Below are 13,076 nucleotides of genomic sequence, written 5' to 3'. Positions count from 1 at the left end.
CCGATTCTTAAAACTCTTGAATTTCTATCCACCAAAGAAAGTCTTCATTATTCAGGTCGATTTCCATTACTCGAAGCCAATTGTATCCACCATCAATATTATTTTTCCAACCTTCAAAAATATTTGCAATCTACCTAAAAGAAATATTCTCTGGGTACCTCTCGTTTGATCCTCTGCTGCTCTGACTGTGTAAGGACACTCTGCATCATCACAGGTGATTCGTTCTATCAACCATGTGTTTCCATACTTTGACAAATCGGCGCCGTCCGTTCGTATATGATTGACATAAGTATAATTGTCATCAGTGTTATTTCTGCAGTACATTGCTTGTGTTGGCTTCTTATCAGCGTATAATAAGTGAGTATGGATAATATATTCGTGTTTTCTTGGCGTTGCTTCAAAATCGACATGATGAATACCATTATCATTCAACATCTTCGTTTTCATCCATTTTTGGTTTTTTGTTCCGTCACCACACTTCACTGTCATCTAAAAATAATGCTTGAAGCTGAGGTATTAGTAGAAGCTTACTTTCTTATCGTGACTTAGAAACCCAATTGTAGCGTCGATGCACGTGGGAATATCATCGATTTCGAAACAGACGCCTCCACCGCAATCGTAACCGAAGCATTGGTTGAATGTAGGGTCTATTGTTGTAGTTGTAGTTGTAGTTGTAGTGCCTTGAAAGTTTCCATAGATACATGGGTGCTCTCCCTCACGTGGACACCAGTGACATCCAGATGACTTGCAACTATTCTCGTCGTATCTGTTGCAGCTAACTCTTTCGAGACAATTGCAATCATGACAATTTTGTCCAGGAATATCCATTCCTTCTGTATAATAACACCATGGTTTACCATCAGGCATTTGGCAGAAAGTACAGCCTTTTTCAAGACATTTGCGTTCATTTTCTGCTCCATAATCCTGCTCAAGACAATCAATCGCTGAGCACGAAGGGTCACAGCCATTGCAAGATGTCCTTGTTGTGGAAATTGTTGATAGAATCGATGTTGTAGTTGAAGTCGGAAAAGTCGAGGATTCTTTATTCGTGGACGATGAGATTGAATGTGTTGTTCCTTCTGTCGATTGCGATGGGAATGGAGCTCTCATAGTTGTTCTCGAACGCAGAGGTGGTAGATTCCTGGGTTAAACTATCCCTAATAGTTTTGGGCACTTCTAATTAAATTTATATCAGATCACTGATCGAGACCTCAAAAGGAACAAGAAACTCTTTTAACAACACTATTTTTAAGGGCACTTATCTACCACCTCTGGTGTAAAAAATAGTCGAATCTTCCTTTCTCGTTGTTTGAAAAGCTGTTTCTTTAGTTGAGACTTCATCGTCTGTCCATAATTGAGTCTCTCCTTTCGTCTTTTTCCCATATAAAATCGGAATAGAGATCAATAGCCCAGTTGCCACAATCAAAAAAACGGCCCATAATTTTGCTTTCCTGTCTTTCATTTTCTGGATAATATGGCCGCCGACAAATTAAAATGGTCTGGTTTATCAGTTTATAGAAAGACATCTTGATGGTCTTGAAGGACACATTCAAGATAATGCGAATATTTGACAGATGAAAGGAAGACGATACTATAATTAACGTAATTTGCAAGAAAAAAATTATTAGAGCTTCATTAATTCGAACCCGTCTCATCCGAACTTAAGATTGATAGAAAATATTGTAGATCCTGCTCAACAGCTAACCAATAATTCGTTACAAACGACCGAAGAGACCTCGAAGACCCTGAAGACCTTAGTTTACGAAAATTCAAAGCGAATAAGCTTATTTAATAATTCGTTCTTTTCACTGTTAAAATATTCAATTTGTAAATAAAAAGATGTACAATGATATTCAAACAGAGAGATTAGTTGTTACTGAAACTTTTTATTTTTCGCTAGAAGGTTTCAAAATGTGTGAATCACAAATAAGAAAGCCTGTTGCTGCAAACATTATCACAAAAGTCAAGAGTTGTCGCAAACATGACAGGAATAACGTTAGAAAAAGAGCTAGAATTGCCGAATTCCAGCATTATTTCTGTTTCAAGTACCAGGTCGTCTTCGATTTCTAAACGCTCAACCGGAAATTGATAGTCGCCTTCGTAGTCTCTCCATGGCTCATCTCCGGGCGCAAGGTAAATAAACTTTCCAACCTTGATTGCAGATCCAACAACATTTGGCTTAAAAAATGTTAAGTGGGGGCTCGTCAATAAAGAAAATTTTGGGTTTGAATATTTGCCCACCGATTGCCCCAATTTTGGGTTGATAAAATACTTACTTCACGAAGTTCTCCAACTAAACTCCATTCGTCTTCACTCAACAGCCAGACTTCTTTTGAAGTAACGATGTTATAATTAATGAGATCTTCATAGTATTCCCCTCCTGCGAGGATTAATCCACCACTTTCGAGTCCGATAAGGGTGTGCTGAGAGATAAATCTGAAATACATAATTTTAATCTGGTCTTTTTATGGTCAAATATTTTTTAGATTTAATTTACCTTGGATGCTCATTTAGAAGTGTCCAGCCGTCTTCGTTCAGAACTTCAACTTTTCCCCAAGCGTTGTTTGTAGGAGTTTGATGGCCAACCGAAGTTGGTTTGCCATTGTAGTGACCGAGTTTCCCATATAAATGGTCAAACTCGGTTGAAAAAGTTGAAACGACGTTCTCAGTGTCAAAAATATCGCAACTTTTTCCAGCTTGAAATCCGAAACATATAAGCGCTAAAAATAGGCAACATGAATAAAGTGAAACCTTTACCTAAGGAACCCCCCCCCCATCAAGAATCGCGAAAATGAGCGAAATTAGGAGCAAGTTTTCCTCAGAAACTATCTCAGCAAGACCCTTAATTTTATTTGATACAATTAGATCCAACCCTCGGCTACAACCGTTCTCCATATGATGACCCCTTGATAACAAACTTAAGGAAATACAGGCCATTAAAGGTAAGGCTGCTAAGAGAAAGTATTTTTTCGTTTTTTAGTCGTAGGTATACCCTTAATTTTTTACAGGGTCAAGGTAAGGCCCTAAGCTACAACCGTTCCTCTTTTAAGAGTTTTAGGTCAACAAATTTAAGGACAGGTCCATTAATAATGGTCTTTAAGGACCCCCCCATCAAGAATCGCGAAAATAGGGCATCTTAGTGAAAGTTTTTCTCCAAAACTATCTTAGCTAGACCCTTAATTTTCATTGCATCCTTTAGATCGAACCCTCTACTGCCACCGTTCCCTTTAAGATGATCTCTCGATGCCAAATTTAAGGTTATACAGGCCGTTAAAGGTCAAGTTGCTTAGTGAACGTTTTTTTTGGGGTTTTCGTTGGGTTATACCCTTAATTTTTCTTCATGGTAAAGTTAAGGCCCTAAGCTACGACCGTTTGCTTTTTGAGAGTTTTTTGTCTACGAACTTAAGGAGGACAGCCCCTTTAAAATTTTATAAGTCGAATTTCCAGATTTAAATTTTCTGTAATTATTGCGTAAATTGCCATGAATTACGTTTTTATACTCCAGTTTATGATAAAAATAGTTTTTATGGTTGGTATACCCTTAATTACCATTAAAAAATAGCGAACTAAAGATTTTTATGAAATGTAAAATGTTAATTTTCAATTTTTGAAGTCAATTTCTGCCAAAATTTTCTATAAGATCAAAAAAATTTTCTGAATAAAAGTTGTTCCTCGTGGTCTAAACTACCCAAAAAAGCAAGAAAATTTTGAAAATTTTGACTTTTTTCATCTTGATGGGGGGGTCCTTAATGCCTTTTTTTGGCTGACAAGAAATTTTAAAAGTGGCCTAAAATTGGATTTTTTCGATAGCAGGATTCGCGGATTATCCGAAAAAGGGGCATTAATTTGCTGAGCCTTGAGTTAGGGTTTCACTGTATTAAAATATATTTACCTTTCGTGTCGTTATCGATTGGCAATGCTGCACTGACGTAAGAGGGATTAAAACTCAATGTCAGTGGAAGATACTCGATCGAACAGCCATTTAATTTTCCGACCTGTGATAAATTTAGATAATTAAAATCTTGATGAAAATATAACGAAATTTTATCGCTACCTGTTGGCCTTTAAATACATAAAGCTCATCTTTTATAAGAGCAAAGACTGAAAACATTGTGTCATAAGAATTTTCTATCATTGGAGTTGATATCTTTGATCCATCTTCGGAAATTATTGTTTGCTGCGTGTAATGTAAACCATTCTCAGTTGTATAGTTACTTCTATTGTGGACAATAAGAAGGCCGAATTCGCTCTAAATATCATAATATCATAGAAAGTTAATTTCAATTTTGTATTGAGTTTAAAAATCTTGACTATGATGACTAATTCTTTTCAAAGTCTCTAGAGACTTCTAGTCTAGAGTCGAGATCCTGCTATTCAGCTGACAAATTATGAATTATCGTAAAAAGTAAAGTCTGCTTTATAAATAAAAATACCTCTCTCTCGGGTTTACAAGAGTTTTTCCAATCATCTTTATTCCAAGCTGGCGCGTTGAATTGACCATCGTTGCAGTGGACATTGCCGGCGACAATTCCATCGTCGCAAACAACCTGGAAGTCTGCCCTTTTCTTGTTTATCACTTTACCATCAAGAAGATGCAGCGCACCACATTCAATTCTGGTGTTATCAGCTTCGGCGATGCAAGGATGGGTTGGCAGCTCCGAGCATGTCAGATCGGTATCGAGCGGAAGATTTCTTATGAAAAATTATTTTTTGAAATTACAAATATTGGCTTACTTTCTAACAATGGTTGGTGGGTCGCCGCATCGCACCATAAACCCTTTCCCATCTTTTTTCGGCTTTGAAATTGACTGATCTGTCCAGTCAGGAGCTGTTCCTTTGTCGCAAGTCGGATGACATCTGATCTTGGACCCTCCAAGACCTTGATCGGGACAAACCCACGATCCGTTTTCGATCGGGAATAAGGCTTTTGTTTCTTCAGCCTTAGCATCGCAAAGCACTTTACGATCTTCTCTCTCCTCAGCATTCAACTTTCGATGCTGCTGGTAATATCCACCGAAGACATTTTCAGCGAAAAGAAAATGAAAAAGTTTCATCGTTAAGTTTTCACAAGAATTTCGGAAAAAATGGTCAAATTTATGGTCAGGAGCAGCGCTCTCTATCGCATCCAGATAATCGGTTGACGAGGAATTGAGACTTCATTTGAGAGCGCCGTGTTGGCAATCGAAACAAAGTAACGTTAACTAGTAAAAGTTCACATTTACCTCGAAAAAAAAGGAAGCTGATATAATTTAATATTTAAGGAGGGGGTCGACGAGAATCGGGATTTCCGTGACCAAAAATGCGGGAAAACCTGATGAGATAGCCTGAATCTGAGTTTACTGCTTAATAGAAAAGGGTTGAAAAAATTAACCGGCGAGAAGTAGAAAAAATTTTGGCCGGAGAAAATCTGTCAAAAATCCCGTCAAAGTAGGGCCATTTTCGCGAAAATGCACCAATAATAGTAACTTTTTTTACAATTTTGTTAATTTCGCCCCCTAAAAATTATTCATCTCAATTCTAAGAATTCATCTCAATTCTAAGAATAACTGCCTGATTATGATGGAATGAAATTTCAATTATTCTAATAGATATCAAAAAACGGATTTCCTCGCAGTGTTTTTTAGAAAGTAACCCCGTTTTGTTTTCCTATGGAAGCCAAAAATTTAGATAACTTGAGATTTCGAGGTGCCACGATGCAACTCTGGCAACTGCGATTGTCGTCTAAATGAGGCCTAAACCAAGAAATGGAACTATTAGGCTTACCCCGCCAGGGTACACCTCCTGAGGCACAAGGGTCGAAAAATTAGCTCTTGCGCCAAAATGCCTTGAAGTTTTGAAATAAAAAAATTGTAGAGCTATCTATCGCTAAGCTATCTTCAGGTTACACTTCGACTACTCTAGGTTAGGGCTAGGGTTCGGAAACAAGCTCATTTTGAGAATTACTGAATTCACCTCCTGAGGTGTTTTTGGCGGGGGCCTAGTATTTTCTCGCCGAAAAAAGATCATGTCTACCCAAGTCATAGGAAGTCGGTTACCTCTTGTTGGAAAATATGCTTCAATATGAGATATTATATCTCCTTATATAATGCTTAATTTCAGGATCAAAACATGGTCTTATATCATATTTATGTATTACATAAAACTTAAAGTTTTATATGTCTAAAAGGCTCTGATGCACCTCCTGAGACGTTTTCGTAGTATCATGAATGAAGTTCGTACGTTGAACTCTAATGATTATGATGACAACAGGAGGCAACGATTTAGCGTTGCTCCTTCGTCGTGTTTGGAGCAAAAATAATTATTCCACGTTTTAAATGTTCAAACAAGGAAAGTTAATTAACTTTCTCAAGTATTCTCAACAAGAAAAGATTAAAATTTCTTTTGAACTTGCGAAATCAGCGAATTATTGAACATCTTTATTAATTTTTTACAGTGAAAAAAAGGCTTCGTATAAAAATTGAGCTAGTTGGGCGGGGCGAAAGTTGCGCCTCTCACTCTTGCATTGAATGACGTTTCTTCGCTGCTTGACTTTTGCTCGACGACTTCGTCAACAAACTCAAAGTCGAATCTAGCAACTTCTCGCTTTTCCTTCTTTGGCGCCGTCATTTCGACAACGATTGAACCAGTAACAGTCTCATCCGGATCCACCACCTAAAAAAACACGATTTTAGTTCCCGGTTCGTTAGCACAGTTTTCTTACAATGTGTCTGGATTGTTCCCAAGGAGCAGAGGTTTGCTTGAACTTTGGCTCATAAGCAGCCGCGCCTAGATTCCAGCTTTTCGTCACCTCTCCTGCTTTGACCTCGATCTTGGCCGAGTAGACTTGCGTTTTTGCCTCGTACTCTGGCTCATCAACGAGGAGCCCGTCTAAGGTGCCTAAATAGATCTGCACAATCTTCTTTTCGTTGTTTGACTTGTGCTCCGTATTCACTTGCTGAAGTTTATTGTAATGTCGGATCATTGAAATATCAAATCACCTGGGCTTGTTTGATCATTTTAGGACAAGTAACGTTCGGCCGGAATTTCTGAATATGAAGATAGAGCTTTCCCTTTGGCGTATCAACGAGATCGACCCAGTCCAACCAGTCATCATCGATTTCGTTGAGTTTGAGATGAAAGTTCCCAAGTGGATCGTCCTTGTCCACGTCGCTGTCGAACACGTTGAACTGAATGTCGTCGTCTTCGCGGTAGACGCGGAAGAAGTCGCTGTGCTCCCACTTTCTACGTTTTCTATTTTGATTCAACCTAAATGATTTTAAAGAAATACAAAAACATCCCTTCGGGTTCAAATTGTCGGCCACTACTGGGGTCTTCGTTTGATTCTCAGCGTCCATGAAGACTGTCACGTAAGGGTCCGATTTTCCAGCAATATAGCTTTTTTAAAGATCGACAAGCATACTTTTCATAAATTTATCTTCGAAAACAACGGGTTAAAAACTGAGCTTGGGAACCTAACTCATAAGTCCACCTCCATCAGCGTCCACCAAGTCAGCCGCTTCTTTCACTGTAATCTTGGCAATGTACTTTGGCATCGGCCATCTTAACAATCATGATGAAACTCCCTTATCCGCGGAACTACCTGTAAACAGAAGCGTCAGGTGCACCCAGAGGAACAACGATTCTATGCGGGTTGACGAGTTGCGTGCTCAAAGCATTGACAACAGTGCTTCTGACGGTTTTGCTGATGAGTGGATTGTCCGCGACGTTGGCCAGTCCAGTCAAATCGAAATCGATGTGTGGCGGGGCGATGAAGTAGCCGACAACGGCGGAGACGAGTGGAGGAGTTGGAATGAGATCTTTGAGCTCGATTCTCATCACGCCGGAGAATTTAACGTCTTTGATTCCAAAGCCAAGGTTGCCGAGTTTTGTTCCGACAGTCATTGCGAATTCACAGTCGCCGTCGTAGTTGACATCGACTTGGAGGATGATGTCGTCGTCGTTGTCGACGGGCATGATCTGCCAATTGGAAAGCTTAGGTTGTTCGTTGCCAAGGTTGCTCTTGGTGAAGGTCAGTTTGTTGAGGAGGGAAATGTATTCCAAGGAAATATTGATGTTTCGCTCAACTCCAGCCATGACATTCGTAGCCACGTGCTCTTGAATCGAAGGCCACATCCGTTTCATGATGTAGCCCAAAATGTCCATTTCCTCTTTGATCTCAATTTGAAACTCTCAATTCGCTTTTTCAGATCCTACCTTTGCTCATTTCACTAAGCCTGCGGGTTAGATTCGCCTTGTTAGTTTCGTTGTTGTTGTTTTGTTTGAGCGCCTCTTCCTTGATCGCGTTTATCCAGTTATCGCTTGTTGGCGTGGGAAATTCGAATTCCTTCGCTTCTGTTCCGCACTTTTCTTCTCCTCTTTTCGTTGACTCTGAAAAAAATCGGCTTGAAATCAACAACGACTCCCGGTTTTTGTTTCTACCTTTTCTCATTTTGAATATTAGAAAAAATACAATCAATTGCGTAAAAAATTGAAGGTCTGTGAATTTATTTGGAAGAGATATCTTGCCCAGGGGCTGTTTAACTGTAGTAATAGTTAAGTTTAGTTATGATACATACGTAAGATGAATTTTGAAGCTAGAACTGCAGCCGCTGCTCTTGCGATGCGAATCTGTCTGATCATAACTGTTAATCGATAAACGCATGTACTGCCCTGGCTCAATGCCTCGTTCAAAGGTCTTTCTAGAGATAATCCTTTTCCCTTTTCAATAATATATGCCGTCGACAAATTTTTAAGGATCCAGAAATTTAAAAAAGTTCCAATGATAACAAAAAATGCTTTCTTTGATCGTCAAAAAATGGCGAAAAAAAAGTTTCAATATTTGACAAGAAATAAAAAAAAGCGAACTCAAAAGTTGTTTTTTCTTCTTTACCTTTAGTCTCGTATTCCTGGGCTCTTTTGGATCCTTTCTCTTTGCTGGACTCAGACTGGATACAGTTCCCCATTCGTGCTTGGTGCGATGAAGCAGTCTGCTTAGTCAGAAAATCTTATCAAGTGTTAAAAAATGCTCTCTCTCTTTCTGTCAATCTTACTTGGCTCAAGACCTTCCTTGCGACTCGAGCAGCGCCCTGACTAGCTGCAAAAATAACTGAATTGATGTAATGAAAACGACGCCGTAAAAATTATAATTCTAGAAAGCTTATGAACCTTTGAGGGCTATAAAAATGACTAAAGAAGGATGAAAACTGTCATGACTTATCGGATTTAGATCTCTGTCTATCAGTCTCAATGACAGAAAAGGGAAAAAAGAAGGTGGAAAGAAGGGAAAATGGCTTTAGTCCGAAAGGTTTTTGCATGCCATTTTGCCATTTCAAAAATCAGTGTTTGGAATTTTTACTTTTTTGAATTAAACCAATCAGAATTGAAAGCCCCGTATTTCCTCATTCCGGCAAAAGAGATGAAAAATCAAGACGATAACTTGTGTCAAAGCGAAGAAATAATTGAACTTTCCGTCCACGTCAATGGCAAGTCAAAACGAATCGCCAACAACTTTTAATTTTTTCTTTTTGGGTTAGATACGACCAAGCTGAATCTGTCGCTTCCTGCGGATGCGCTCGTCGAAGATGTCAAGAAGGAAATTTTCGAAAAAATGGGAGAAGATCGAATCTCGCCAGAAAATCAGAGATTAATCTATTTAGCCAAAGTGTTGAGAAATGAGCAACCGTTGAAGGAGATCAAGAACATTTTTCAAAAACCAGGATCCGGTCGAATCTAGTTGAGGCTGCCACCAAAGCTGCCAACCTGAGTCAGGTTTTCTACTCAGGTTGCCGAGCCCATATCGAAGCAAGTAATCAGACCGTTTGAAAGTTTTCCACTTGAGCTTTTCTGATCCAGCAACTGCATCAACAACCCCTTCATCCGGGAATGCTCGGGTCCAGCATGTGCGAAAGAAGATGGAGCTTTGCAACACTCTTATCGCCAATGGCCTGGAATGCGTAAAAGCTTCAAACATGGATACCCCAGCCAGCGAGAGAAAAAGATTCTCAGACAGTACCGAGACGGGAATAGAGGTCGAAGGGACGGATCTGCCTGATTTGGCGGAAATAACTGAGTCTCTCGGGCAAGGTAAATTGCAAACAAAGCAATTCTTTGTTAATATAATCTTGTTCTAGCGATGATCAAGTGGTCGAACGAACTTCATCTGATGGGCAACACATTGATCGAGAGAGAGGCAATTTACCGGGATCCAGCCACGGGAGCACTTTTTAAGCGCCCATTGAACCTAGCTGACAGTGGCAAGAACTTGTATCAGAACAATTTGGACGCGGCAAAGTACTTCGGCCCCTGCTTCAAAATACTCAGCGATTTTCACGTCAATATCACCCTTCCGCCATCCTCTGGCGAGCGTCTCTCCACTGTCCAACTCCGCCAGGGAGAGAATTGATAAAAAAGCGAATAAAAGAACATGAGAAAGTTAAGAAACACTGTCAACCCTATCTCTGTATGAGACACGCTGTGTCGATGCATTATCGAAAATATCAAAAACAATAAACGAAACTGAAAAAATTGCTTGGCAGTCATTCATGACATACTGTTGTCGATCAAATAAAGTGTTGTAACAAAAATCAATTATATTAAAATTATAAAAAAGGTTGTTTCTTTCATTTTCTGAGAAAATAAGAGCAGGTAATGCATAGCATTGGTAGTACCAGAAATTGTGGAATACAATCTGAATCTCTTCAAAAATCAAGCCAGCATATTTTCAAAAGGCAATAACACCCGAAAGACCCGAAGACCGATTCGCGAAGAAACGTTTCCCAGATTTCCACGACAACAAACAGGACAACCGAAAAGACAGCAACGGAGCAGTTCAACTTGAACGCCTCTTCCAACATGATGTTTCCGCCGCCAGAAATCCCGAAATCCAGGAGCGGCGAAAAAACGCGCTCAAGTTCGAAGCACAATTCTCTGCCACTGCCAACGATGACTTCTCCAGGCTTCGATGTCGACTTTCCAAGTTTGAATCTTCCAACCATTCCCGATTTCGACTTTGCGATGCCGAGCCCAATTCCAGACTTTGACTTGATTGATGCTAGGGAGAAGAAAAGAGAATCAAGATTCAAGAAAACGATAAAAATAAATGATGATATTTAAAAACTAAGTAAATTTTCTATCGAAAAACAGCCACACAAATCTCCAGCAGAAAAGAGAGAGCGATCCTACGAAACGAAAGTGAAAGACTGGCTTCGACGAAATCCCCAAGTCGGAAGAACCGAAGAAATGGCTGATTCTTTCCTTGAAAATGTAAAATTTCGATTTATCGAATAGTTTATTTCTGTTTCTAGGACATACCGTTGATGGATTCGACGAATTTTGAACGAGATTTGACTGTCTTCGACCGAATCAGATCCACCGAGAGTCAGCTTCAGTCTCAAAGGGTACTTTTAAAGCAGCAGAATCAAGTTGAAAAAAAATCTTAATTCAGCCAAATCGCGCATTGAATATTCTGGACGAGTTGGACGAGCAATACCACGAAAACAGAAGAGATCTTCCAAAGAAAAACTTCCGTTATCAGTCTTCGCTCCAGATGCTCGATCCGGACAATTTTAACTGACACTGTTTTGCTTCTAGCACTGTTATTTTGAAAACATTTATTGAAAACAACGAGAAGAATAAAATTTTCAAAGGAAGATTCGGTCATTTTCTTCGATACTTTTCGATTTTTTTTTTTGATAAATTGAAATCAAGGAAGAGTTCACTTAACAGAGCTTCAAAATTAAAATTAAATATTTGGCGGAATAAATCTCTAGAACATGCTGTTTTTCAAAAGAGTCGTGTAGGACTGTAAGTTTTTGTAACATCAAGATGGACCACATCCCAAGATTCGTTAGTATTTTTTCATAATTTTAAATAGAATTCTGGCTTTATATAATTATATTTTCAGTTTTTTCCGTGTATCATTGTCCTCAAATGGATCGTCTCAAGTGAATCGGAGACCCGCGATCCTATCATCGCCCCCATGAGCAACGCCGTGGAAACTTCAAACCGGTCGCCCCAGAGTTCGGCATCATTTTGGTTAACCACCATCATCTGCACCGTTGTCGGCTTGCTTGGAAGCTATGGAGCGTTTTTGCTCCAAAAAAGCGCCGACGCAGATGCCCCAGCGCCAGCGCCAGCGGCCGGAAGCATGGATGACTATGAAGAAGAAGACGAGGACCAAGAAGAAGACGAGGACGAAGAAGAAGAGGAACAGGACGAAAATGAGGAGCCAATTCCAGCCCCAGAAGTCCCTCAACAGCAGGTGAATTTTGGTCGATTTTTTGTTGATTCTGGAAGAATTATTTTAAACTGTAAATTTGTTTAGGAAGCGCGCAGAGAACGGCCACGGAGAGGCATCCGCCCTAGATTTTTTATTGGAGAAACTGTCTGGGATGTGACGAATCATTGCCAAGCTACAATTACAGTAAGTATTTATATATAATTTTTAAAAATTATACCTCTACATTAATTTTATAACTCATTTTATATACAGGTAGTTATATATTTATACCTTTTCAAATCCATTAATTAACATTTAAGGATATAAGCTATGAATTTGAAATTTGAGAGATCTTTATGACTAGAAAATTTGTCTGAAGCAATCGAGTTTCGCATTCGCAATAATTTCTCGGCTGAAAATATTTCGGTGCAACTCGATGCTTTTGCCTTATTTTCTCAATCGACACTGCCAGTATCTATCTGTTCTTTCATAAGCAAAAATTGTTTGTCCCTAAGGGGTCAACTTTATTCTGAAAAAAAAATTAAGGCTATCTCGTAGCCTACCCTTAATCCTATTAAAAACGTCGCAGAATCATGTTTTTCAAAAAGTATTGAAAATTCTGATGGTCATAATAATATTGATAAAAGCATGAAAAAGGGGTCTGAGTTGCAAAAATATCTGTAAAATTTATCGCCGAAGGAAAGTGCTCACATTGGCCCTCAATTCTCGACAATAATATTTTCTAATCGACAGCCCAGGTTGTAAACTTGAGCATTGCTGCTACTCTGAGTGGTCTACGTTTGCCTAAGTCGCCGTTTGCCCCAGTCGCCGTTTCCCCAACTTTGGGAAACGGATATGTGAATAAATTTATATTGATTGA

General features: G+C 39.2%; 5 protein-coding genes across 5 annotated transcripts in view; 2 read left to right on the top strand and 3 right to left on the bottom strand.

The window, feature by feature from the left end:
- The window catches only part of LOC145709345 (DNA repair protein RAD50.L-like), a 75,324-nt gene that overhangs the window by 33,452 nt on the left and 28,796 nt on the right, over positions 1-13,076 (top strand).
- On the bottom strand, positions 1,873-5,055 carry LOC145707430 (uncharacterized). Its single transcript, XM_081784955.1, has 7 exons — positions 4,735-5,055; positions 4,434-4,692; positions 4,055-4,249; positions 3,893-3,995; positions 2,498-2,720; positions 2,277-2,436; positions 1,873-2,178 (listed from the first exon to the last, which is right to left on the bottom strand). The coding sequence occupies exons 1-7, from the start codon at positions 5,052-5,054 to the stop codon at positions 1,921-1,923; spliced, it is 1,518 nt and encodes a 505-aa protein (XP_081641081.1). The 5' UTR covers position 5,055; the 3' UTR covers positions 1,873-1,920.
- LOC145708563 (extended synaptotagmin-1-like) lies at positions 6,396-7,370 on the bottom strand. Its single transcript, XM_081786247.1, has 3 exons — positions 6,978-7,370; positions 6,701-6,934; positions 6,396-6,651 (listed from the first exon to the last, which is right to left on the bottom strand). Exons 1-3 carry the CDS (start codon positions 7,332-7,334, stop codon positions 6,463-6,465), a joined length of 780 nt encoding a protein of 259 aa, XP_081642373.1. The 5' UTR covers positions 7,335-7,370; the 3' UTR covers positions 6,396-6,462.
- LOC145708324 (extended synaptotagmin-3-like) lies at positions 7,440-9,088 on the bottom strand. The gene is made up of 5 exons (XM_081785983.1): positions 9,030-9,088; positions 8,870-8,983; positions 8,194-8,367; positions 7,580-8,147; positions 7,440-7,539 (listed from the first exon to the last, which is right to left on the bottom strand). The coding sequence occupies exons 2-5, from the start codon at positions 8,940-8,942 to the stop codon at positions 7,452-7,454; spliced, it is 903 nt and encodes a 300-aa protein (XP_081642109.1). The 5' UTR covers positions 8,943-8,983; positions 9,030-9,088; the 3' UTR covers positions 7,440-7,451.
- LOC145709587 (uncharacterized) lies at positions 9,809-10,456 on the top strand. The gene is made up of 2 exons (XM_081787271.1): positions 9,809-10,062; positions 10,110-10,456. Exons 1-2 carry the CDS (start codon positions 9,891-9,893, stop codon positions 10,379-10,381), a joined length of 444 nt encoding a protein of 147 aa, XP_081643397.1. The 5' UTR covers positions 9,809-9,890; the 3' UTR covers positions 10,382-10,456.

The sequence above is a fragment of the Oikopleura dioica genome, chromosome XSR, assembly GCF_907165135.1.
Source record: "Oikopleura dioica chromosome XSR, OKI2018_I68_1.0, whole genome shotgun sequence".
Taxonomy (NCBI): domain Eukaryota; kingdom Metazoa; phylum Chordata; class Appendicularia; order Copelata; family Oikopleuridae; genus Oikopleura; species Oikopleura dioica.
Note: the sequence above shows the minus strand (reverse complement) of the source record. Positions and strands in the feature narration are given on the sequence as shown.